Source organism: Balaenoptera borealis (genome assembly GCF_965194805.1).
Source record: "Balaenoptera borealis genome assembly, chromosome: 1".
In the NCBI taxonomy this organism is placed as follows: Eukaryota; Metazoa; Chordata; class Mammalia; order Artiodactyla; family Balaenopteridae; genus Balaenoptera; species Balaenoptera borealis.
Window position 1 is genome coordinate 30,694,287 of NC_138860.1, and position 26,231 is coordinate 30,720,517.

Genomic DNA, 26,231 nt, shown 5'->3' on the forward strand with positions numbered 1-26,231 from the left:
CCACTTTTCTTATTCTCTCCTCCCTTGATTTCCATCACACCACTTGTTTATGACTTTCAGCATATTGGCTACTCCTTCTTAATGTTTTTCACTGTTTTTTTTTTCCTTGGCCTGCTCTTTACAGGCTATTTCTTGATTTCTTCCTCAGTTTTCTGTTCTTTTTTTTCTCACTCTATACGCAGGACATAAGTGACTTTTCCACATTGAAAATACTACTATGCTGATGACACCAAAATCTTTACCTATAAGTCTGACCTCTTTTGGGAGCTCCAGACAGATCTCACTGCTCATTAAATATATTCACTTGGAAGTCCCACAAACGTCTCAGACTTAAACCTGTCCAAAACCAAACTTACCATCTTTTTCTTCAGACCTGCTCTTCCCCTTAGGTATTCTGTCACAGTGATTTCTGTAAAGTTAAAAATCCTTATGTTGGCCCATAAAAGTCTTACTGTGCTTTGGCCCCTATAGACTTTTCTCATTTTATTTCCTACTATAGCCTCCCTAATTACTCCCTGGACTCCAAGCCTTGAAAGACTAACATAGTCTTTCACTGTTTAGTGCCTTTGCTTAAGCAATTGCCTCTTTGGTCTTTGTTCGATTAAATCTTATGTGTCACAGTATCATATAGTTTAATTTCATTTTCTCATCTAAAGGAAACCAAATGCTCTTACCTTTGCCAGTCAAATACCAGAGGATATTCATATTTTTGCTTCTTCTCTGTGAACTTGCTTTCTTCTTTTATTTCTATGGGATATTCATTAACATCACAAGGCAAAATAAAATCACTTGTCTGTGATATTTCAAAGATTCTTCGCTGTCCAAAATATCCACAGTAATGACCATTGAGAGCATGCCAGAGCCTGGGGAAAGGCAAAGGTAGGGAGAAGAAAGTAACTGGAATTCAGTAGAAGTTATTCTGTTTATTAGATCATTTATGTAGATTTTCACTGGCCTAACAGGTATTTTAAACTTGGGTCCAGGACTCTTCCTATTAAATATATGGAGCTAATCATAACATAAACATTTTTACCAGTTAGATTTCTAATCTACAACAATTTTGGAAATGTCAATTTAAATCTATACTTATGATAATCATTTATTAAACCCAGAAGACAAGAAATAGATTTTTCCCGAAATAACAACACTTGTTCAACCTAATCATGTTGACTTGTCAGTTGAATTAAGCTGTAGAATGGGCCATATCTCAGCTGTCTACTTTCTGTATCAGCATCAATAGAACTTATGAGAGGAGATAGCTACTAATGGTTTCACTCTTACCAAAATCATCTCAACCTCCATCTACATTTCCTACTGTTGTGGAAACACCATACTATTTTTTACAACTGAGTTCTGCAATAAGGTGGCAAAAGAAGTGGTTCTTTATACATATGCATTATGTCACTCCAAGAAGTCCTTCTAAATAGCCCACATGGTTTAAAGTCATACAGAATGTCATTAGCAGAAGTATGTGCTAATACATAAATAAGACAAATAAATTATTGTTTGGCAGATCTTCTGTTTCTGTCTTGATTTCAAGCTTAAAATTGCATATGATGGAAACAATCATAATGTGCCTGCCTCAATGACCCAGAAGAAAAATAATAATCTAAATTAATTAGATTTAGAGGAGAATAATCTAAATGAATTAAGAGTAGATTCCACAAAGTACAAGTGTTATCCCAGATCAAAGAGGTAGGCACTGAGGAGTAGGTAGAACAGAAGTATCCAGTCAGGAAACCTCACACCTGACAGTGTCCTGAGAATGTACCATTCCTTCCATATTTCAATTCCCCAATGCTACATAGGTGTTTTCATGGACTTACCAGAGGCTTGACCAAAGTGAAATGGACTAGCCCTTTCAACACAGAAGTTAGTGGGGTAAGGGACTAACTTCAGGACAACTCTAAATTCATTCTGCTGGAGGCAAGGACTGAAGTAATGTTTGGTGTCCTTGTTTTGTGGTGTTTCCTACTCCATGTGAAACTCTCCCAAGTGACTGATCCTATCTCTCAGTCTGAATTTCTGAGCCTCAGATATGGATCCTTAGCCCCTTCTATCCTCTGTCCTCTGTCTTTTATTATGCTTTTTCCTATTGTAAAATCAACCTTTTTGACAAACAAGATTTAGAGTGTTAAAACTGCCTACTCCTTTAGAAAGTGGTAGCTAGTATTAGCAGAAGGACTTATTTATGAAGAGAACTGTATCCTGAGATAGCTATTAATAGAGCTAGGTTTTTTGAACTGAGTATTTAGGTATAGCTTCACTTGAAGGAATTGTAAGAGTGATTTCTCCATGCCAAGGATAACTGGGTTGAGCAGGAAATGCTTATAACAACAGAAGTGTGCACACATGTAACATGGGGAGTGTGTGTGTGCGTGTTTGCGCATTACAGTGCCCAAGTAACACTTCTGATGACAGGTAGCTGAAAATAAGCTGGAGCAGAGACTCAAGGGACAGAGTTGTGGAAAACATGTATAATAATTGCATGTAATTTTCATGTCAATTCATTTTTTCGATGAATAAAACAACAGATCTCCTCTTTGACTGAGCAAGCAGTTCTGTTTGCCCTCAAATAAGACCTTACCCCAAAGATTCACCTTGAACTCAACATTTCTAAGTTTTTCATCTTTCCACATTGCAAATATTTTCCTTTTTTATTTTAGTGTCTCCTCTCTCAATGAATGGCATTATTCAATATTCACCTAGTTTTATAATGCCAGGAGTCATTCTTGACATCTATCTCTTACCTTCTCTGTCAGTTAAAGTTCACATCTTCTGGATTTTACCTCCTAGATAGTTCTCAAATCCAAAATATTTATTCCCAGCACTGTTATGACTCCCCTAGTTCATGCCACTATATTCACCACAGACACCTAACTAGTCTCTTTGTTCTCACTTCTGCTGCTCCAAAATCCATTCTCCACACATTATTATTTTTTAAATGTAACTCAAATTATGTTAGTCACCCACTTAAAATCCTTTGGTGGCTATTTATTTCAAGGTGAAGATCCAAACCCTGAACAATGTCTGCTACATGCTACATGGACTTGTCCCTGTCTAAATCACCAGCCTCAAGCTCATACAGCTAGCTAAAGTCTTTTGAATTTCAGACCAGAGTCATTCATGCAACATAAAATATTTCTTCCTTTTCATCTTCATTATGTTTAAACTCTCTAAAACACTTTGAAGCCTCTTTATCTCTCTTGGTCTTACGTAACTTTATGCCCTTAAAAGGACAATTCATCATCATGAATTTTTAAATGTAATTTAAAAAAAATTTTTATTTTATACTGATGTATAGTTGATTAACAATGTTGTGTTGGTTTCAGGTGTACAATAGAGTGATTCAGTTATACATATACATGCATCTATTCTTTTTCAAATTATTTTTCCATTTAGGTTATTACAGAGTATTGGGCAGAGCTCCCTGTGCTATGCACTAGGTCCTTGTTGGTTATCTGTTTTGAATATAGCAGTGTGTACATGTCAATCGCAAATCCCCAATCTATCCCTCCCCTCTCCCCTCCTCCTTGGTAACCAGAGGTTTATTCTCTAAGTCTCTGAGTCTGTTTCTGTTTTGTAAATAAGTTCATTGGTATCTTTTTTTGTTTGTTTTTTAGATTCTGCATGTAAGCAATATCATATGATATTTTTCTCTGACTTACTTCACTTAGTATGATAATCTCCAGGTCCATCCATGTTGCTGCAAAAGGCATTATTTCTTTCTTTTTAATGGCTGAGTAATATTCCATTGTATATATGTACCACATCTTCTTTATCCATTCATCTGTCAATGGATATTTAGGTTGCTTCCATGTCTTGGCTATTGTAAACAGTGCTGCAATGAACACTGGTGCATGTGTCCTTTCAGACCACGTTTTTTCTCGGGATATATGCCCAGGAGCGGGATTGCTGGGTCATATGGTAACTCAATTTTTAGTTTCTTCAGTAACCTCCTTACTGTTCTCCATAGTGGCTGTACCAATTTACATTCCCACCAACAGTGTAGGAGGGTTCCCTTTTCCCCTCTCCAGCATTTGTTATTTGTAGACTTTTTGATGATGGCCATTCTGACTGGGGTGAGGTGATATCTTATTGCAGTTTTGATTTGCATTTCTCTAATAATTAGTGATGCTGAGCATCTTTTCATGTGCCTCTTGGCCATCTGTATGTCTTCTGTGGAGAAATGTCTATTTAGATCTTCTGCCCATTTTTTGATTGGTTTAATTTTTTTGATATTGAGCCACATGAGCTGTTTACAAATTTTGGAGATTAATCTGTTGTCGGCCACGTTGTTTACAAATATTTTCTCCCATTCTGTGGGTCATCTTATCATTTTGTTTATGTCTTCCTTTGGTGTGCAAAGCTTTTGAGTTTAATTAAGTCCCCCTTATTTATGTTTTTTTCCATTACTCCAGGGGACAGATTGAAAAAGATATTGCTCCGATTTATGTCAAAGAGTGTTCTGCCTATATTTTCCTCTGAGAGTTTTATAGTATCCGGTCTTACATTTAGCTGTTTAATCCATTTGGGGTTTATTTTTGTGTATGGTGTTAAAGTTCTAATTTTTCACATGTAGCTGTCCAGTTTTCCCAGAACCATGTATTGAAGAGACTGTCTTTTCTCCATTGTATATTCTTGCCTCCTTTTTCATAGGTTAATAGACCATAGGTGCATGGGTTTAGTTCTGGGCTTTCTATCCTGTTACATTGATCTATATTTCTGTTTTTGTGCCAGTACCATATGTGTTGATTACTGTATCTTTGTAGTATAGTCTGAAGTCAGGGAGCCTGATTGCTCCAGCTCCGTTGTTCTTTCTCAAAATTGCTTTGGCTATTTGGGGTCTTTTGTGTCTCCATACAAATTATAAGATTTTTTGTTCTAGTTCTGTGAAAAATGCCATTGGTGATTTGACAGGTATTGCACTGAATCTGTAGGTTGCTTTGGGTAGTATAGTCATTTTGACAATATTGATTCTTCCAATCCAAGAACATGGTATATCTTTCCATCTGATTGTGTCATCTTCAGTTTCTTTCATCAGCGTCTTATAGTTTTCAGAGTACAGGTCTTTTGCAGGTTTATTTTTCGGTATTTTATTCTTTTGGAAGTGATGGTAAATGGGATTGTTTCTTTAATTTCTCTTTCTGATCTTTTGTTGTTAGTAGAAATGAAACAGATTTTTGTGTATTTATTTTGTGTCCAGCAACTTTACCAAATTCATTGATGAGCTCTACTAGTTTTCTGGTAGTTTCTTTAGAATTTTCTATGTATAGTATCATGTCATCTTCAAACAGTGACAGTTTTACTTCTTCTTTTCCAATTTGGATTTTCCTTATTTCTTTTTCTTCTCTGGTTGCCATGGCTAGGACCTCCAAAACTATGTTGAACAAAAGTGGAGAGAGTGGACATCCTTGTATTGTTCCTGATCTTAGAGGAAATGCTTTCAGCTTTTCACCATTGAATATGATGTTAGCTGTAGGTTTGTCATATATGGCCTTTATTATGTTGAGGTAGGTTCCCTCTATGCCCATTTTCTGGAGAGTTTTTATCATAAATGGGTGTTGAATTTTGTCAAAAGCTTTTTCTGCATCTATTGAGATCATATGGATTTTATTCTTCAATTCGTTGATGTGGTGTATCTCACTGATTGATTTGTGGTTATTGAAAAACCCTTGCAGCTCTGGAATAAATCCCACTTGATCATGATGTATGATCCTTTTAATGTATTGTTGGATTATGTTTGCTAGTATTTTTTTGAGGATTTTTGCATGTATGTTCATCAGTGTTATTGGTGTGTAATTTTCTTTTCTTGTGGTAACTGTCTGGTTTTGGTATCAGGGTGATGGTGACTCATAGAATTAGTTTGGGAGTGTCCCTTCCTCTGAAATTTTTTGGAATAGTTTCAGAAGGATATTTGTTAACTCTTCTCTAAATGTTTGATAGAATTCATCTCTGAAGCCATCTGTTCTTGGACTTTTGTTTGTCGGAAGTTTTTAAATCACAGTTGCAATTTCAGTACTTGTGATTGGTCTGTTCATATTTTCTATTTCTTCCTGGTTCAGTTTTGGGAGATTGTACCTCTCTAAGAATTTGTCCATTTCTTCTAGGTTGTCCATTTTATTGGCATATAGTTGTTGATACTAGTCTCTTACCATCCTTTGATTTCTGTGGTGTCCGTTGTAACTTTTCCTTTTTCATTTCTAATTTTATTGATTTGAGCCCTCTCCCTCTTTTTCTTGATGGGTCTGGCTAAAGCTTTATCAATTTTGTTTATCTTTTCAAAGAAGCAGCTTTTAGTTTCATTGATTTTTTTCTGTTCTTTTCTTCATCTCTATTTCATTTATTTCTGCTCTGATCTTTATGATTTCTGTCCTTTTACTAACTTTGGGTTTTGTTTGTTCTTCTTTCTCCAGTTGCTTTACATGTAAGGTTAGGTTGTTTACTTAAGATTTTTCTTGTTTCGTGAGGTACAATTTTATTGCTCTAAACTTCCCTCTTAGAACTGCTTTTGCTGCATCCCATAGGTTTTGGATCATCATGTTTTCATTTTCATTTGTCTCTGGGTATATTTTGGTTTCCTCTTTGATTTCTTCAGTGATCCATTGGTTGTTTAGAAGCATATTGTTTAAGCTCCACTTTTTTTTTTAATAGTTTTTTTCTTGTAGTTGATTTCTAATCTCATAGCATTGTGGTTGGAAAAGGTGCTTAATATGATTTCAATTTTCTTAAAAATTTTGAGGTTTGCTTTATGGCCCAGCATGTGATCTATCCAGGAGAATATTCCATGAGCACTTGGAAAGAATGTGTATTCTGCTGCTTTCAGATGGGATGCTCTATAAATATCAATTAAGTTCATCTGTTCTAATGTGTCATTTAAGGGCTGTGTTTCCTTATTGATTTTCTGTCTGGATGATCTGTTCATTGATGAAAGTGGGGTGTTAAAGTCCCCCAGTATTATTGTGTTGCTGTTGATTTCTCCTTTTATGGCTATTAGCATTTGCCTTATATATTGAGGTGCTCCTATGTTGGGTGCATATATATTTACAATTGTTATGTCTTCTTCTTGGATTGATCCCTTGATCATTATGTAGTGTCTGTCTTTGTCTCTTTTAACAGTCTTTATTTTAAGTCTATTTTTTCTGATATGAGTATTGCTATTCCAACTTTATTTGATTTCCATTTTCATGGAATACATTTTTCCATCCCTCACTTTCAGTCTGTTTTTGTCCTTGATCTGAAATGGGTCTCTTACAGACAGCGTATATGCATGTCTTGTTTTTGTATACATTCAGCCAACTTATGTCTTTTTGTTGGAGCGTTTAATCCATTTACGTTCAAGGTAGTTATTGAAATGTATGTTCTTATTGCCATTTTGTTAATTGTTTTGAATTTGCTTTCGTAGGTCTTTTTTCTTCCCTTCCTCTTTTGGTCTCTTCTCTTGTAATTTGATAACTAACTTTACTGTCATGCTTAGATTCCTTTTTTCTTTTGTGTGTGTGTATCTATTGTAGATTTTTGGTTTGCAGTTACCATCAGGTTTTGATAAACCAGTTTCTATATAAACAAGATTGTTTTAAGTTACTGGTCTCTTAAATGTCAGATACATTTCCAATATTCTGCATTTGTACTCTCTTCTTATCACAATTGCTGGTTTTGATATCCTATTAGGTAGGCCAAAAAGTTCATTCAGGTTTTTCATAACACTGAACGAACTTTTTGGCCAAGCCAATATTTGTATGTGGATGATTTCCTACCTTTACTGCATGTTTGCCTTTACTGGTGAACTTTTCCATTCGTAATTTTCTTGTTTCTAGTTGTGGCCTTTTCTTTTCTGCCTAGAGAAATTCCCTTAGCATTTCTGTAAAGCTGGTTTGGTGATGCTGAATTCTCTTAGCTTTTTGTAAGCTTTATTTCTCCATCATATCTGAACAAGAGCCTTGCTGGGTAGAGTTTTCTTGGTTGTAGGTTCTTCCCTTTCATCACTTTAAATATATTATGCCACTTCCTTCTGGTCTGCAGAATTTCTGCTGAGAAATCAGCTGATAACCTTATGGAAGTTCCCTTGTACATTATTTGTTGTTTTCCCCTTGTTGCTTTTAATATTTTCTCTTTATCTTTAATTTTTGTCAGTTTGATTCATATGTGTCTTGGCATGTTCCTCCTTGGGTTTTTCCTGCCTGGGACTTTCTGCACTTCCTGGACTTGGGTGACTCTTTTCTTTCTCATGTTAGGGAAGTTTTCAGCTATTATCTCTTCAAATATTTTTCAGGCCCTTTCTCTCTTCTCCTTCTGGGACCCCTATAATGTGAATGTTGTTGAGTTTAATGTTGTCCCAGAGGTCTCTTAAACTGTCCTCGTCCTCATGTCTTTTCATTCTTTTTTCTATATTCTGTTCTGCAACAGTGATTTCCACCATTTTCTCTTCCAGCTCACTTATCCATTCTTCTGCCTCAGTTGTTCTGTTATTGATTCCTTCTAGTGTATTTTTCATTTCAGTTATTGTATTGTTCCTCTCTGTTTGTTTGTTCTTAAGTTCTTCGAGGTCTTTGTTAAACATTTCTTCTGTCTTCTGTCTCTGTGCCTCTATTCTTTTTTCTGAGATCTTGGATCATCCTTACTGTCATTACTCTGAATTCTTTTTCAGGTAGATTGCCTATCTCCACTTCACTTAGTTGTTCTTCTGGGGTTTTATCTTATTCCTTCTTCTGGAACAGAGTCCTCTGTCATCTCATTTTGTCTAACTTTCTGTGATTGCGGTTTCTGTTCTTCAGGCTGCAGAGTTGTAGTTCTTCTTGCTTCTGCTGTCTGCCCTCTTGTGGATGAGGCTGTCTAAGAGGCTTGTGCAGGCTTCCTGGTGAGAGGGACTTGAACCTGCCCACTAGTGGGTGGAGCTGGGTCTTGTCCCTCTGGTGAGCAGGGCCTTGTCAAGCAGTGTGTTTATCAGGTGGCTGTTTTTTCAGGAAGACTTTAAGTGGTCTGTCTGCTGATGGTTCAGGCTATATTCCCATCCTGTTGGTTGTTTGGCCTGAGGCATCCCAGCACTGGAGCCCACAGGTTGTTGGGTGGGGCCAGGTCTTGTTGAGAAAATGGCAGCCTCCAAGAGGGCTCATACCAATGAGTACTCACCTGAACTGTTGCTGCCAGTGTCCTTGTCCCTGCAGTGAGCCATAGCCAGCCCCCACCTCTGCAGAAGCACCTCTAATACTAGCAGGTAAGTCTGGCCCAGTCTCTTATGATTTCACCCCTTTTTCCCTGGGTCCTGGTACACATGAGGCCCTGTGTGCACCCTCCAAGAGTGAAGTTTCTGTTTCCACCATCCTGTGGAATTCCTGTGATCAAACCCCACTAGCCTTCAAAGCCAAATTCTCTGGGGGCTCCTCCTTCCATTACCAGACACCCAGGCTGGAGAGCCTGACATGGGGCTCAGAACTTTCACTCTGTGGGAGAATTTCTGTGGTATAGTTATTTTCAAGTTTGTGGATCACCCACTCAGAGTGTATGGGATTGATTTTATCATGATTGCACCGCTCCTACCATCTTGTTATGGCTTTTTCTTTGTCTTTGGATGTAAGGTGTCTTTTTTGGTAGGTTCCAGCTTTTTTTCTTGGTGTTTGTTCAGCAGTTAGTTGTAATTTTGGTGTTTCTGTAACAAGGGGTGAACTTACATCCTTCTTCTCTGCTGTCTTGTCTCCTTCTCCTCATTATCATGATTTTAAGACATTTTAATATGTAGCAATCTGTCTCAATAATGATCATAAAATTTCCTTTTTCTTTATGTGTATGTATTTTTAGCATTTTGTGTATGTATAGTTAGTATTACTAGGCAATTAAAAACAAGTAGGCTTTGTAGAGCATGGCCATTATAGTTATTAATACTGAGGTAGTAGATCTTAAAAGTCCTCATTAGAAGAAAAAAAAATTTTTGTAACTATGTATGGTGACAAATATTAACTAGACTTATTGTAATCATTTCACAGTATATACATATATTGAAACACTATGTTGTACACCTGAAACTAATATAATGTTATATATAAATTATACCTCAATTTTAAAAAAGAAAGCTGATCCTGAAGGGAAGCTCTCTAGAGAATGTAATTGGTTACAGTCCTAGTAAATCATCTCTGTTTGCTCCAATTGCAGCACTGTGCCCACCCCTCTGAAGCAGGTGAAGCAACCAAGGAAGAAAAGAACCATAAAAACAAGTAGGCTTTGTAATATCAATCACATTGTCATTGAAACAATTAGCTCACTTTCACTTTTCTCAGTATTAGTTGTTCTTTCCTATGATTTTTTTAATGACTTCTGATCCTATGTATCCTATGGTCTTCTCTGGGCTTGGGTCTATCTCTTAGCTACCCATATTGCTTAATGATTTGAGATAATTCTGTAAGAACACTTGTATTGAAAGTATTTATTATCCTTTTAATGGTGATGAGCATGGCATCTCATTTCCTTGGGTGTGGAAAAGAATTGCAAATCAGTGGCTACCTTCTCAAAGCCCTTTTGTGTCATGTTTTATTTGTTTGTTTATTTATTTTAATCAGCTAATCAAGATTGCTTTTATGATGCTAGAGAGGGTGTGAAGAAAAGGGAACCCTCTTGCACTGTTGCTGGGAATGTAAATTGATACAGCCACTATGCAGAACAGTATGGAGGTTCCTTAAAAAACTAAAAATAGAACTACCATATGACCCAGCAATCCCACTACTGGGCATATACCCTGAGAAAACCATAATTCAAAAACCGACATGTACCACAATGTCCATTGCACCACTATTTACAATAGCCAGGACATGGAAGCAACCTAAGTGTCCATCGACAGATGAATGGATAAAGAAGATGTGGCACATATATACAATGGAATATTACTCAGCCATAAAAAGAAACGAAACTGAGTTTTTTGTAATGAGGTGGATGGACCTAGAGTCTGTCATACAGAGTGAAGTCAGAAAGAGAAAAACAAATACCGTATGTTAACACATATATATGGAATCTAAAAAAAAAAAAAAAAAGTGGTTCTGATGAACCTAGGGGCAGACAGGAATAAAGACGCAGACGTAGAGAATGGACTTGAGGACACAGGGAAGGGGAAAGGTAAGCTGGGACGAAGTGAGAGAGTAGCATTGACATATATACACTACCAAATGTATAATAGGTAGCTACTGGGAAGCAGCCGCATAGCACAGGGAGATCAGCTAGGTGCTTTGTGACCACCTAGAGGGGTTGAATAGGGAGGATGGGAGGGAGATGCAAGGGGGAGGGGATATGGGGATATATGTATACATATAGCTGATTCACTTTTTTATACACCAGAAACTAACACAACATTGTAAAGCAATTATACTCCAATAAAGATGTTAAAAATAAAATAAAATAAAATATTTGTTTTCTCCAGAAAGAAAAAAAGATTGCATTTATGGTATATACTCAAACTTTAGCTTAAAATCCTTTACCTCTCACACCCTGAATTCACTATATGAAGGTCCATACCTCACTGAGCCATCGATGGAGGCAGTAAGCACCACTTGTTTGTCTTCTACATAGATTATTTGAATAATTTCTAAAGAATGAGCACGCCAGGACAGCAGCTGTTTGAATTTCTAGACAGCAACAATAAAGCATATCTCATGTAATAAGTATGTACTGATTCAAATTCAATCTTGAGCAAAAAAACGTTAATCATTAAAGAGCTAAGCTAATGAATGAATGGTGTGGACATCTGCACAAGACAATGAAATGCCCACCCCAATTATCTCTTCTTTTGCTTGTTGAGGTACCAGAATTCTATTTATAGATATTTGTTCATCTATACATATCCCTGGGACAGGAACTATCTTACATCTTTAGCAACTTATCATTTAATTGAGAATTAGCAATTCATTTAGTTGAGGATAAATAGATGACTAGATGAAAGAAAAGTCTTAGTAGAAGTGTTGGGGGGGGGGACTGAAAGATATAATCAGGAGCAGGAGAAGGCAGAGTTAAAGAGGAAGGCCAAAGGTGAGATTGGCAAGAAGACTTTTCCTATTTCCAAATTTTATCCAAAGATCCCTGGCTAATTGTTTTTGTTTGTTTGTTTTGTTTTGTTTGTTTGTTGGGGTTTTTTTGTTTGTTTTTGTTTTTGGTGGTGACGATGGGGTATATATGATAATTATATACCACAAGGAATTAACAAAAGGAATGGGCCCAGCTCATTCTCTCTCAAAGACATCTTGTGGCTTGATTGGTATGTTCCTTCAGGATGTGACTTATCCTCAAGTTTAGAGCCTCTAAATGGACTCTAGAAGAAAATTTTAAACTGTGTGAACTAGAGTTGTCAACTGGGGAGCTTGCTCTGCAGTAATGTCCCTGTAAAATATGTTCCCTCTCTATCACTGATGAACCCAAACTAAGTTATTACTTCCTCCTGGTCATCTATGTGGGAGCTAGAATTCTGGCAGCTTAGAGTTCTGTAAGGCCTGAATTCATTTGGACTTTAACATAGGTTAGGCAAAATTCCTCCTAAATTTCTTGACCTTCTGATTCAATTCCATGTTCCTAGAGAGCCAGGGTAAAATCTGCATTCTTCTACTTATTTTCTCAAAGCTTTTCAAGAATGTTTGGTCATCCAAAGGTTCTTTCCCTGCCTGCCTTGGTATGGGATTCTCTAAGGAAAGTATTTCAATAATATGGACCACATGTATAGTAAGAAATACATTTTACTTCATGACCCAGTAAACACATGCAATACGTGCACATGCATCTGAAACAATTTTCAGTATCCTTTACAAAGGATACTTAACCTTATTATGTATAATGTATACTGATATTGTCTATTCTATTCTATTGTATTCATTCCACTCCATTCTCTTCTTTTTCATAAAAATACTGCTTGCCACTTATTAAATTGATTTGATGACCTCCCCTAGTGGATCACAGCCTGTAATTAGAAAAACACTGATCTAAGACTTTTTTTCTGTAGGCATGTGAATATAATCATGTATTATTTCCCTTTCTGTGGATAGGTTTTGACTACCCTATCTCTTAGACTATCAGTATTCCATGGAGCATCTTTTAAACTGTACTGTTGCAAGAGAACAAGATTAACCTCTGATTTATAGACTGACGTTTTCACTATAGTTGTAATCTATAACCGAATCTGGTTTAATGCATGGTACGTATTAGTGTATGTAATAATGAGGCATCTTATGACCAGATTCTGTCATATATTTATAAATAAGCAGCCAGGTACAAATTGGAAAATCGCATTGTCCAAATAAAGAAAACGTTGAAATGAGGTTGAATAGGGAACAATTTGAATACATTATAAAAATAGATTCTCTTCTTTTAAATTGGTGAAAATGCTCTAAAATCAATTCCACTATTATTCTAATTCAATATTAATACATAACTTTGTTTTAAAGATTTTCTCTGAATTTTGAAAGGTCTTGATTGCCAGTTTGTAGGAAGTCCATTTGCAAAAATGTAGGTTTTGAATTGTATTTTTTATCTGTTCAAATTAATAGAATATTGATAATCATCATGAGTAAGAGAAAACAGTTAGATAACCCTCTACTCATAGATGGTTCAAGCATATGATTGTTTTTGTTCCGCTCACAGCATGCCTTATAGTTGAAACTTACCATTTTCCATTTGCTAGCAGTATGTGTTATATATGGAAAGAGCATTAGATTAGAGGACAAGAACCCTGGTTCTGGCCCTGACTTCATCATTAACTGTGATGTGATCCCAGGCAGGCCACTCTCTGATTTCCCCTCTACAAATTGAAGATAATCATACTAAGGCTATATATTTGAACTTTATAAAAACAATAAGTGGTTCTTGGAAACAAAAAGAAAACTCCGTAGATCAAATGAAATAATGTTTGAAACAATAACCATTCTAAAACACTCTGCAAGGAATACTATCCTAATCCACGTATCCATATGTTAGTATTAATACCAATAATCCAAAAACAAAACATTATTATTTAAGCAAATATTTAGCTTTTGGATTTGAAGTATTAACTTTTAGGGAAATAAGCCTATGATAAAATAGTGCTTCCTTGCTGTACTCTTTAATTAGTGTTTAGTTTTTATAATATATGTAGATATATTTGCATATCCACATACACACAAGAAGTGCATATTTAAATGGTTAACAAATAAGGATGTTGACATTTACATTACATTAACACTAAAAATATAATAGCATATATTTAATTATAAGGATGATTTAGACTAGAGGGGAAGAAGAGTTTCTTGAAAATAATAATGTCTGGGAACTAGGCTGGGCTTGAAAAGAAAGGTTATAGAACTTTCTTCTATGAAGTTGTATAAGATATAGACAATAACTGGAGGACTAGATGATGTATGAATTCTTTTAAGCTCTGGGTTTCCACATAGACTCTAACAAATAAGTCAAAACATGAAATAGATGCAGAGTGACCAGTGGCTGGTTTGCTCACTCACTCATTCATCCCCTATTTTCTCCAGTACACCATTGTTATTTGCCATATAGCTTAAGTTTCAATAGTAGTATATATGACTTGAGAATAGGCAGTCGTGTCTTGTATTTCTATCTTTTGTGGTGTCTAGCACAGAGAAATGCTCAATAAATATATGTTGATTCATTAATTAAACTAAAACTAAAGTTCTTACCTTTTCATCATGAGGTGGATCCAGGAAGGAACTAATACTGCAAAGGATAACGTGTCCTTCTGTATGAAATTTAAACATTGGAATTTTTAATTAGATATTCTGTTGTCTAAGTGAATACTATTCAGACTTGTTTTGAATCAGGCATTTAAAATGGTAAATAAAATAGTATCTGAGAGGTGCAGTGGCGGCAGCTGCAGCAGGGATGCGAGCAAGGCAGTGACCATGTGGAAAGTGGTCTCACTCTTGGGAAGCTGCTGGGCACCGTTGCTGTGCTGAACGTGGTCCTGTACCTGCTCTGGGTGTTCTTAGCGATGGCCTGAAAATCTGGTGGTGCCAGCCACTCGGAGCTAATCCACAACCTCCGCAAAAATGGAATCATCAAGACAAAGTATTTGAAGTAATGGTGGCCACAGACCACTCCCACTATGCAAGATGAAGCCCTTATATGGATTCTCCACAATCAATAAGGTTCCAAGCAAAAATCAGTGCTCCACACATGCATGCATATGCACTTGTACTTCTATTTGATTAATTGCATGAAGGAGCTAAAGCTTTTGATGTAGAATATGGAAGTGGAATTCTTACTTCATGTTTTGCATGAAGTTGAATCTAGTGGAAAAATCATAGGAATTGATCACATTAAAGAGCTAGTAGATGATCCAATGCTTTTGTTTTCAGGGAGAGTGTAACTGGTTGTGGGGGCTGGAAGAATGGAGTATGCTGAAGAAGCCCCGTATGATGCTATTCATGTAGGAGTTCAACCCCAGTTGTGCCTCAGGCTCTAATAGACCAGTTAAAGCCTGGTGGAAGATTAATATTACCAGTTGGTCCTGCAGGTGGAAACCAGATGTTGGAACAGTATGACAAGCTACAAATGGCAGTGTCAAAATGAAATATATGATGGGAGTGATATACATGCCTTTAACAGATTTAAAAAAACAAAAACAAACAAACAAACAAAAACCCCCACAGTGGTCTAGGGACAAACTGCTGCTTTTAAGCAACATCAGCTTGACCTGTATATAATATTACAGTGGATTGCTCACCTCAGTCCTTAAAGCTTTTTGAAAATCAACAGCATCACAGCTTGTTTTGGGCTTTCATACACTATTTTCAGCATGAAAATGTGTGGTTTTGTGGGATTTCTAATCCTTCAAAGAGGCACAGAAGCCAAACTGGTAGAAGAAGGATGCTAATTATAAATTTGTGTATTATTACTTTAACATGCCCACATTTTACTTTACATATTAAAAGGAGGGGTTCTGCAAAGTGGAAAACTTAGTTTGTGAATTGATTTTGAGGAGTGGTTTTTCTTTTCTTAGACACTTCGTTCTGTTCTGATGTTAATTTATCAGATTGCGTTTGTGTATCAGATAACACCACCATTCACAAGTTAAGTTTCTTGGATTTTGGATGTCTGTTCGATGCTACAAAGAAAATAGAGATGAGCTTCCTTTTTAAAGCTTTTGACGTGGTGTCATAGAATGGCATGTTGTAGATACAAGCAGCTGCTCTGTTACCTTAAAACTAAGCATTTGTAAATATTAAAACTTAAGAAGATGGCAGGTGATTTCCTTTAAAACAGCTGTTCAGAGTAGACATAATTCACATAGTTCTTCCTTTCTTAAAAAAGTTATATGAGGGGCTTCCCTGGTGGCACACTGGTTGAGAATCTGCCTGCCAATGCAGGGGACACAGGTTCAAGCCCTGATCTAGGAAGATCCCACATGCCGCGGAGCAACTAGGCCCATGAGCCACAACTACTGAGCCTGCGCGTCTGGAGCTTGTGCTCTGCAACAAGAGAGGCCGCAATAGTGAGAGGCCCGCGTGCTGCGATGAAGAGTGGCCCCCACCTGCAGCAACTAGAGAAAGCCCTTGCACAGAAACGAAGACCAAACACAGCCAAAAATAAATATATAAATAAAAATAAAATAAAAAATAAAAGAATTCCTTTTAAAAAAAAAAGTTATCGGAGACTTGTAGCTCAGTATTGTTTTTTCTGTTTCTAATTTGCTGCCGATAATGTAAATGGATTTAACATGCTGTGTAAGCTGCGTCCTAGTTACTGAACAGTTTATGCAGTGCTGCTTTGCCAAATAAAGTTAAAAGTGAAAGAGACAAAAAAAGAAAAAATTGAATCTGAGAAACCAGAAATGAAAGATGAAGTTTCATATCAATTTTTACATGTAGAAATTCCTTTTCATTTCTAGCTTAATAAGTCATAATGTTTTGCCTCATACACTCAAAGTTCTTGTAAACATCAGGGTAGATGAAATAGAAATGAATTCACCACTACCAAATGGAGTCCAAGCTGTTATGGACACACAAATCCTACAATCCAAATGATAGCTACAAAAACTAGATTTAAAAAAGCAACAATGACTACACTGAGCATCATATTCAAACTGCAGAAAATCAAATATAAAGAAATAATCTTCAGGGACTTCCCTAGTGGGGCAGTGATTAAGAATCTGCCTGCCAATGCAGGGGACATGGGTTTAGCCCTGGTCCAGGAAAATCCCACATGCTGTGAAGCAACTAAGCCTGTGCACCACAACTACTGAGCCTGTGCTCTAGAGCCTGTGAGCCACAACTACTGAAGCCCGCGTGCCTAGAGCCCCTGCTCCTCAACAAGAGAAGCCACCACAATGAGAAGCCCGTGCACCGCAATGAAGAGTAGCCCCCACTCACCGCAACTAGAGAAAGCCTGTGAGCAGCAATGAAGACCCAACACAGCCAAAAATAAATAAATAAATTTTTTTAAAAAAAGAAATAATCTTCAAAGAAGCCAGAGGGGGAAAGAAACACCTTTTTTAGAGGAGCAAAGGTAAGAATTACATATGACTTCTCAGAAACTACACAAGCAAGAAGAGAATAGAGTGAAATATTTAAAGTGTTGAGCAAAACCCCCACCAACCTAGAATTCTGTATCCTGAGAAATTATTCTTTAAAAGTGAAGGAGAAATAAAGATTTTCTCAGACAAACAAAAACAGAGTTTTATTGCCAGTAAACCTGCCTTGCAAGAAATGTTTTTTAAAGTTCTTAAGAGAGAAGAAAAAAGATATAGGTCAGAAACTCAAATTTACATAAAGAAAGACATGCATAAGAGAAAGAATGAAGATAAAAACTAATAGATAACAGTTTATTCAAAATAATAACAGCAACTGTATTTGATGATTATAGCTTATGAATACTTGAAATGAATGAGAGCAAGGATGTTAAGTGATAGGAGAGAAGAATTAGGAATACTTTTGTCTTATAAAGTACTTGCACTACCTGTGAAGTGGTATAGTGTTATTATTTGAAAGTGGACATGGATTTGATGTAAATATATATTGTTAATTCTGGGGAGACCACTTTTAAAAGTTAAGAAAATGTTCCATGGTTGCTACTTGATCGCGAGGTGCAGGGTGCTTGTCAGGGAAAAGATGCCCAGGTTGGCAGGCCAGGCCAAGTCTCTGACCACACAGTGCCAGCAGCAGCAACAGACTCATGCCCTGCACTCAAAAACAAACAAATAAATAAACAAACAAACAAATAAAATTTAAAAAGGAGTATAATTGATATGCTAAGAATGGAGGGAAAATGGAATCATATAAAATGCTCACTTAAAACCACAAAAGGCAGAAAAATAGTAGAAGACAAAAGAAGGAACAAAAACAAGGGCAACAAAGAGAAAACAGTAAGAAATATGGTAGATAATAATTCAACTATATCAGTGATCACTTTACAGGTCAACAGCTGAATAAACCAATTAAAAGACAGAGATTGTCAGAATGGAATAAAAGGCAACACCCAACTATATGTTATCCACAAAAAATCCACTTTAAATATAAAGACACATACAGATGAAAAGTAAAGAGAAAGATTTACCATGTTAACACTAATCCAAAAAAAGTAGGAGCACCTATTATTACTTTCAAAAAAGAAGTCTTCAGAGCAAGAAAAATTATCAGGGACAAAGAGGGGCATTACATAATGATAAAGGGGTTGATACTGCAAAAAGACATAACAATCCTTAACATGTATGTGCATAATAGAGCATCAAAATACAGAATCACAAGGAGGAATAGATGAATCCATGTTTATAGTTAGAGACTTCAACACCCAACTATCAGAAATGGACAGAAAATCAGTAAGGACATAGTTGAACTAAACAGCACCATCAATCAACATGTATATAATTGACATCCATAGAGAAGTTCATCAAACAGCAGCAGAATAAACATATTTCTCAAACTCTCATGGAACATTTACTGAGATAGACCACTTTCTGAGCCATAAATCACACCTTAACAAATTTAAAAGGATGGAAATCATAAAATGTATGCTCTCAATGTAAGAAATGGCACAATGGAAATAAATTAGAAATCAACAACAAAAATTAAGCTGGAAAATCTCAAAATACTTGGAGATCAAACAACACACTTCTAAATAATAGGTCAACAAAGAAATCTCTATAGAAATTTAAAAATATTTTTAACTAAATGAAAATGAAAATACAACTTATCAAAATTTGTGGAAAGCAGTGAAAGCAGTGCTTATAAGAGAAATTTATATCATTAGATGTATATATTAGAAAAGAAGAAATATCTAAAATCAATAATCTAAGCTTCCACCTTAGGAAACTAGAAAAAGAAGAGTAAATTAAATCCAAAGTAAGCAGAGGAAGAGAAATAATAAAAATTAGAACAGAAGTCTATTAAACTAAAAGTAGAAAATCAACAGAAAAAATCAACAAAACCAAAAGTTGCTTGTTTGAAAAGATCAATAAAATGATAAAGCACAGCTAACTAAGAAAAAAGAGAAAAAACATAAATTACTAATATCATTAATTAAGAGGGGACATCACTACAGGCCTCATGGGCACTAAAAGAATAATAAAGGAATACTATGAACTCTATGCCCACAAACTTAATAACCTAGATGAAATGGACCAATTCCATGAGAGCACAATCTGCCAAAACTCACACAAGAAGCTAGACAATCTGTACAGGCCTACATTTTTAAAACTTTAAAAAAGTGAGATATAACTAATGTATAATATTATATGTCACAAGTGTACAACATAATGATCCACAATTTTTAAATGTTATACTCCATTTAAAGTTATTATAAAATATTGGCTATATTCCCTGTATTGTAAAATATATTCTTGTAGCTTATTTATTTTATACATAATAGCTTGTACTTTTTAATCCCCTACTCCTATCTTACCCCCTGCTTCCCTCTCCCCACTGGTAACCACTAGCTTGTTCTCTATATCTGTGAGTCTATTTTCTTCTATTATATGCATTAGTTTTTTTTAAGATTCCACATATAAGTGATATCATACAGTATTTGTCTTTCTCTGTGTGACTTATTTCACTTAGCATAATACCCTCCAAGTCCATCCATGTTTTTGCAAATGGCAAAATTTCATTCTCTTTTATGGCTGAGTAGTATTCCACTATATATATATATATCTCTCACATCTTCTCTGTCCATTCATCTGTTAATGGACACTTAGGTTGCTTGCATATCTTGGCAATTGTAAATAATGCTACTATGAACATTAGGTGTATTCTTTTTGAATTAGAGTTTTGTTTTTTTCAGATATATACCCAAGAGTGGAATTGCTGGGTCATATGGTCTATATATAGTTTTTTGAGAAACCCTCATACTGTTTTCCACAGTGGTTGAACCAATTTACATTCCCACCAACAGTGTAGAAGGCTTCCCTTTTCTCCACATCCTCACCAACATTTGTTATTTGTAAACTTTTTGATGTTAGCCATTCTGACAGGTGTGAGGTGGTATCTCATTGTGTTTTTTTTTTTTTCATTGTGGTTTTGATTTGCATTTTGCTGACGATTAGTGATGTTGAGCATCTTTTCATGTGCCTGTTGGCCATCTGCATGTCCTCTTTGGAAAAACTGTCAATTCAGGTCTTCAGCCCATTTTTCAAAATTGGATTGATTGATTTATTTATTTATTTTTTAAATTTGGTTGCATCGGGTCTTAGTTGTGGTAGGTGGGCTCTTTAGTTGCGGCTCATGGGCTCCTTAGTTGCAGCTCTCCAGCTCCTTAGTTGTGGCTCACTGGCTCCTTAGTTGTGGCATGTGAACTCTTTGTTGCAGCATGCATGTGGGATCTAGTTCCCAGGCCAGGGATCAAACCCAGGCCCCCTGCATTGGGAGTCCAGAGTCTTAACCACTGCACGATCCCACCAGGGAAGTCCCAGTTTTTGGGGTTTTTTTTTGATGTTGATTCATATGAGCTGTTTATATACTTTGGATATTAATCCCTTATACGGTTAATATCAATTGCAAATATTTTCTCCCATTCATTTAGGTTGTTTTTTCATTTTGTCAATGGTTTCCTTCTCTGCGCAAAACTTTTAAGTTTAATTAGGTCCCATTTGTTTATTTTTGCTTTTATTTCCTTTGCTTTGGCAGACAGATACAAAATATATATATATTGCTACAATTTTTGTCAAAGAGTGTTCTGCCTATGTTTTCCTCAAGGAGTTTTATGGTTTCCTGTCTTACGTTTAGATATTTAATCCATTTAGAGTTTATTTTTGTATATGGTATGAGAAAGTGTTCTAACTTCATTCTTTTACATGTAGCTGCCCAGTTCTCCCAGCACAACTTATTGATGAGACTGTCTCTTCTCCATTGTATACTCTTGCCTCCTTTGTCATAAATTAATTGACCATAAGTGTGTGGGTTTATTTCTGGGCTCTGTATTCTGGTCCATTGATCTATGTATCTGTTCTTTTTTCCCCCTGACAGTCATACTGTTTTGATTACTGTAGCTTTGTAGTATAGTCCGAAGTCAGAGAGCATGATTTCTCCAGCTCTGTTCTTCTTTCTCAAGGTTGTTTTGGCTATTCAAGGTCTTTGTGTTCCCATACAAATTTTTAAAATTATTTTCCCTAGTTTTGTGAAAAAATGCCATTGGTATTTTGATAGGGATTGCACTGAATCTGTAGATTACCCTGGGTAGTATGGTCATTTTAACAATGCTAATTTTCCAATTCATGAACACAGTATATCTTTCTGTCTGTTTGTGTCATCTTCAATTTCCTTCGTCAGAGGCTTGTAGTTTTTTAAGTATAGGTCTTTTACCTCCTTAGGTAGATGCAATGGTAAATGAGTTTTTTTCCTAAATTTCTTTTTCTGATAGTTTGTTGTTAGTGTATAGAAATGAAACAGATTTCTGTGTATTCATTTTGTATCCTGCAACTTTACTGAATTCATTGATGAGCTCTAGTAGTTTTCTGGTAGCTTCTTTAGGATTTTCTATGTATAGTATCATGTCATCCTCAAACAGTGACAGTTTTACTTCTCCTTTTCCAATGTGGATTCCTTTTCTTTTTCTTCTCTGATTTCCATGGCTAGGACTTCCAAAACTATGTTGAATAAAAGTGGAGAGAGTGGGCATCCTTGTCTTGTTCCTGATCTTAGAGGAAATGCTTTCAGCTCTTCACCATTGAATATGATGTTAGCTACGGGTTTGTCACATATGGCTTTTATTATGTTGAGGTAGGTTCCCTCTATGCCCACTTTCTGGAGAGTTTTTATCATAAATTGGTGTTGAATTTTGTCAAAAGCTTTTTCTGCATCTATTGAGATGATCATGTGGTTTTTATTCTTCAATTTGTTAATATGGTGTATCACATTGATTGATTTGCGTATATTGAAGAATCCTTGCATCCGTGGGATAAATCCCACTTGATCATGGTGTATGATCCTTTTAAGGTGTTGCTGGATTCAGTTTGCTAGTATTTTGTTGAGGACTTTTGCCTCTGTGTTCATTAGCAATATTGGCCTGTAATTTTTGTTTTTTGTCATATCTTTGTCTGGTTTTGGTATCAGGGTGATTCTGGCCTTGTACAATAGAATTAGTTCAGAAGCATTCCTTCCTCTGCAGTTTTTTGGAATAGTTTGAGAAGGATATGTGTTAACTATTCTCTAAATGTTTGGTAGAATTCACCTGTGAAGCCATCTGGTCCTGAACTTTTGTTTGTTGGGAGTTTTAAAATAGCTGATTCAATTTCAGTATTGGTAATTTGTCTGTTCATATTTTCTATTTCTTCCTGGTTCAATCTTAGGAGATTGTACATTGCTAAGAATTTGTCCATTTCTTCTAGGTTGTCCATTTTATTGGCGTTTAGTTGTTCATAGTAGTCTCTTATGTTCCTTTGTATTTCTGTGGTGTCCATTTTAACTTCTCCTTTTTCATTTCTGATTTTACTGATTTGGGCCCTTTCTCTTTTTTTTCTTGATGAGTCTGGCTTTTTTAGGTAACTTTTGAAATGAAAAAACATTTTTAAAAGAGGAGATGTAAAATTTAAATATTAATGTAATAGCAGTATCTGGATTCAAATCTCGAGATTACATTAGCAAATAATAAGTGAAGGGGTGGCTGTGGGAAAAAGAGACAGGTAATGTAGGCTAAGCTTTCTGTTTACCTGGAAAGATGAGGTTTCAGTCTAACTTCTAATAAACTGTTTTTTTAAAACTTACAAGTAAACACTAGTAAAATTAAAAATTGTATTTACATATGCATGTGCATAAGATTATGCTTATACATAATCTTTCAAAGTATTAGAGAGAAGAAAAGAAAACTTAGGCTTAATTCAAAAGACAGAAGAAAGGAAATAGAAAGGAAGCATTAAAAAAAAGAATAGTGTTACATGAAAGAATTAAGACCAACTGTAGTAGTTATAACAATAAATATAAAAAGTCCCCTATTAAGAAAAAATAATCCCTTTCTTCTCTAATTCATGACACTGCTCCCTTTAGAATAAAGATTAATGCAACATAACCCTTTTAAGATTAAAAATGAAAACTTTACATTCTTCCCAACATGTAAAGTAAGGGGATGGGTAGTCCTATACCCAATTTAAAGACAGAAGAAATAGATGTCTTACTTTAAATAAAGAACTAGGAATGAAATAGGTTTTCCTGACATTCATTCATTCTTCTGTTCATTTGGCAGCTTGGGCATCCTTCCTTTTGTCTCAATAAATGTCACATATTTTCCTATATCCATTTTTATACCATGTAGTTTGTTAAGATACCTGTGACCAACTACATAAGAGTAGTGACTTACCCACATTTCCAGTCAGTAATATCCTGGTACATGAGTCAGTATACAGCGATGTCAGAGAAATGGCAGCATGTTTTGTGAAAGGTAGAATATCTTTCAGTAGTCTTCCCTGTATAAAGTATGATAATAAATTCTATAAAACATCAATATTGGAGTTGAGTTTCTTGATAAATAATTTATCCAAAGAACTATGTCTACTAATTGTAACATGATTCTCTTCTTTGTAATAAAAATAATTTGAAATTATCTATAGGGACTTATTTCTTTGAAATTAAATATTCATAAAAATGGAGACAACTATTATCACAATTATAAGCATTTAGACTGATTATTGCAGATCACCTCTATACCGGAGGGTTGTTTTTGCTCACTTCCCATGACCCTTTTCATGCAGTTCCTCAACCCTTTTCCAGTGACATATTCTCCTTTCAAATAAACATTCTTTTCAGATTTAAGTGTATCTCACTTATTTTAAGCGAGAATATTGTATTCGCCTTTTCAGAAATATCTAATTTTGAATATTGGCGCAAGATAAGGATTGAAATTTGGCAGTGTTTTTAGGCATTTAGTATAAGTTATCACTGGGAAGGACTTTCATATACATTTCTCTACTTGGAGATTAAACATCGAAGCTTAGGAAGAAAAAATTTGAATCTGCCACTTGTTTCCTGTGATTTAGTTGGATATAATCTTTTGTCCTTCTATTGCTCTCACACTTCTATTATTTATCTATAGGGGAAGAAAAAAAGCACTGCTCAAATACCAGGATCATCTCAGGGAAAATTATTGTTACAATATTTTGTAGCATTTTCAAGCCAAGAGTTTCTCACTGATAAGTTTGAGTCAACTGATCAACTGGGAGGTTTTAATCCAACAGACAGCTATGCTGTTCTGTGTTGCTGGATCTCACTATCTGCCATACAAAACTTGCTGTTTTCTGGGTTTCCTTCTAGAAAGGAGCCTTACAAGTGGTGCTACCTCCCTTGCCTCTCTAAGAATTTCATTGTCATCATCATCAGTCTACTCAAGATCCTTCCTTCTGTCATTTCTGGACTCCCAATTCAAACCCTGCCCCACTTTCCACCCCCAAATCATTTAAAATCTTTTAGTACATGAAAGTTATTTTTTCACTGTAAAATGTTTAAGGACTCTTAATACTAATGTAATAACTTCTTCCAATAGTTTGGATAACTAAAAGTTTATGTATATTCAACATTTCAGTGTTCTTACATTCTTTAACGATATATTCATCATTAATATTATCTAATATTATTTAACTATCCAGTGAAATATATGGTGGGTTGTATTCATAGCTCAATGTAAAGAAAGATTTGAAATACAGTAGTTGTCTTAGCAGTGTTGATGATTTGATCTTCTGAGTTACAAAACGGACCTATTATAAATTTTGAGCAGTATTTTCAGTGAGCAGGCTGAAAAACTAGGATTTTGGCTAAAAGATTGAACAATAATAGAATTAGATGCTATACAGAACCTTAGAAGGCTAAGGTTTATTCAATAATCCTTTTTATCTTTCCTATTCTTTGCTGTTCCAGGAAAATAACAGGCCCCATCACCTCCAAGGTCCACAAGCGGAGATGTCCATCCTCATGTGCAGTGACAAGGATAGGTGGTTGAGTATCTGTTAAATTGGTGCTTTCCAGATGTTTTTTGTCCACTGGCTGTTGCTCACCTACTGTGACATCTTTTTGCTCACCTGTTGGAAAATTAGTGACTTACCAGTGTTTGTTTTACTTGGAATTTCAAATTTTATAGAATGTAAAAGAGGAGGCAGGTAAGAAAATAGCAACAAAACAAAACAAAACAACAAAACCACCACATTCTTTTGTCTAGAATTTTTTTAATCCCAGAGAACTTCAATCAGGCAGAGAACAAAAAACCATTAACAAATGGAATCCTGTATCACTGGAAAAAACTAAAAGGGCTTATTTTGGATTCTATTGAAAAAGCCTTTGCACTGTACATAGCAGCTAAAACTAGATATACATCCAGTATAAGTCTTACACATTACAAAATGGCTTATGAATCTAGTATAAGTTTTAGGGAAATGGGCTGGAGACTAAGAAGCTCAGTAATATTTTGGATTTTTAAAATCTAGAGTTAGTAGTAACTAACTAACTAACTAGTAACTAAAAGGTATCATCCAAATGGAAATTCTGCTTCTTAGACTACTGAATCCTATAGCACCTTAACATTTAGTCACAAAAAGAATATATGTTAATTAGAAGTATCCTATCACCTGAACTCTCTATTGCAAAGGAATTGTTTTATTATAAGGAAGAGAAGGGATTTCATACCGACCTTTAACCTCACTGTCATGTATGCTCTGTTTGCTTCCCTGAATTCGGGGAGAAAAAGAGATAATATTTCTATGACATTGGAAGGAAATGAGATATACCAGATGAAGAGATTTTTTTCATAGTTAAATTTATATCTCTAAGCATTAGGTTTAAAGTTTTTTTTTTTTA

General features: G+C 35.5%; 1 protein-coding gene, 2 long non-coding RNA genes and 1 pseudogene across 8 annotated transcripts in view; 2 read left to right on the plus strand and 2 right to left on the minus strand.

Annotated features, from left to right (window-relative positions):
• The window catches only part of LOC309605589, a 582,281-nt gene that overhangs the window by 291,386 nt on the left and 264,664 nt on the right, over positions 1-26,231 (minus strand). The window lies entirely within an intron of this gene.
• LOC309605570 overlaps positions 1-26,231 on the plus strand; it is a 162,691-nt gene that overhangs the window by 55,617 nt on the left and 80,843 nt on the right. For all 5 annotated transcript variants that reach the window (XR_014231415.1, XR_014231416.1, XR_014231417.1 and 2 more), the window contains exons 4-5: positions 10,147-10,208; positions 25,299-25,473. This is a non-coding gene — a long non-coding RNA (uncharacterized lncRNA). The remainder of the gene's footprint in view (positions 1-10,146; positions 10,209-25,298; positions 25,474-26,231) is intronic.
• WDR64 (WD repeat domain 64) overlaps positions 1-26,231 on the minus strand; it is a gene marked incomplete at its 3' end in the record, with an annotated part of 155,301 nt that overhangs the window by 13,838 nt on the left and 115,232 nt on the right. Inside the window, exons 19-24 of the mRNA XM_082341618.1 lie at positions 26,065-26,101; positions 25,320-25,459; positions 23,749-23,854; positions 14,646-14,704; positions 11,497-11,606; positions 675-863 (exon numbers count right to left, since the gene is read on the minus strand). Coding sequence (XP_082197744.1) covers positions 675-863; positions 11,497-11,606; positions 14,646-14,704; positions 23,749-23,854; positions 25,320-25,459; positions 26,065-26,101 — 641 coding nt within the window. The remainder of the gene's footprint in view (positions 1-674; positions 864-11,496; positions 11,607-14,645; positions 14,705-23,748; positions 23,855-25,319; positions 25,460-26,064; positions 26,102-26,231) is intronic.
• Positions 13,622-17,404, plus strand: LOC309605492 (protein-L-isoaspartate(D-aspartate) O-methyltransferase pseudogene; annotated as a pseudogene). Its single transcript has one exon. The product of its transcript is annotated as a protein-L-isoaspartate(D-aspartate) O-methyltransferase pseudogene (transcript).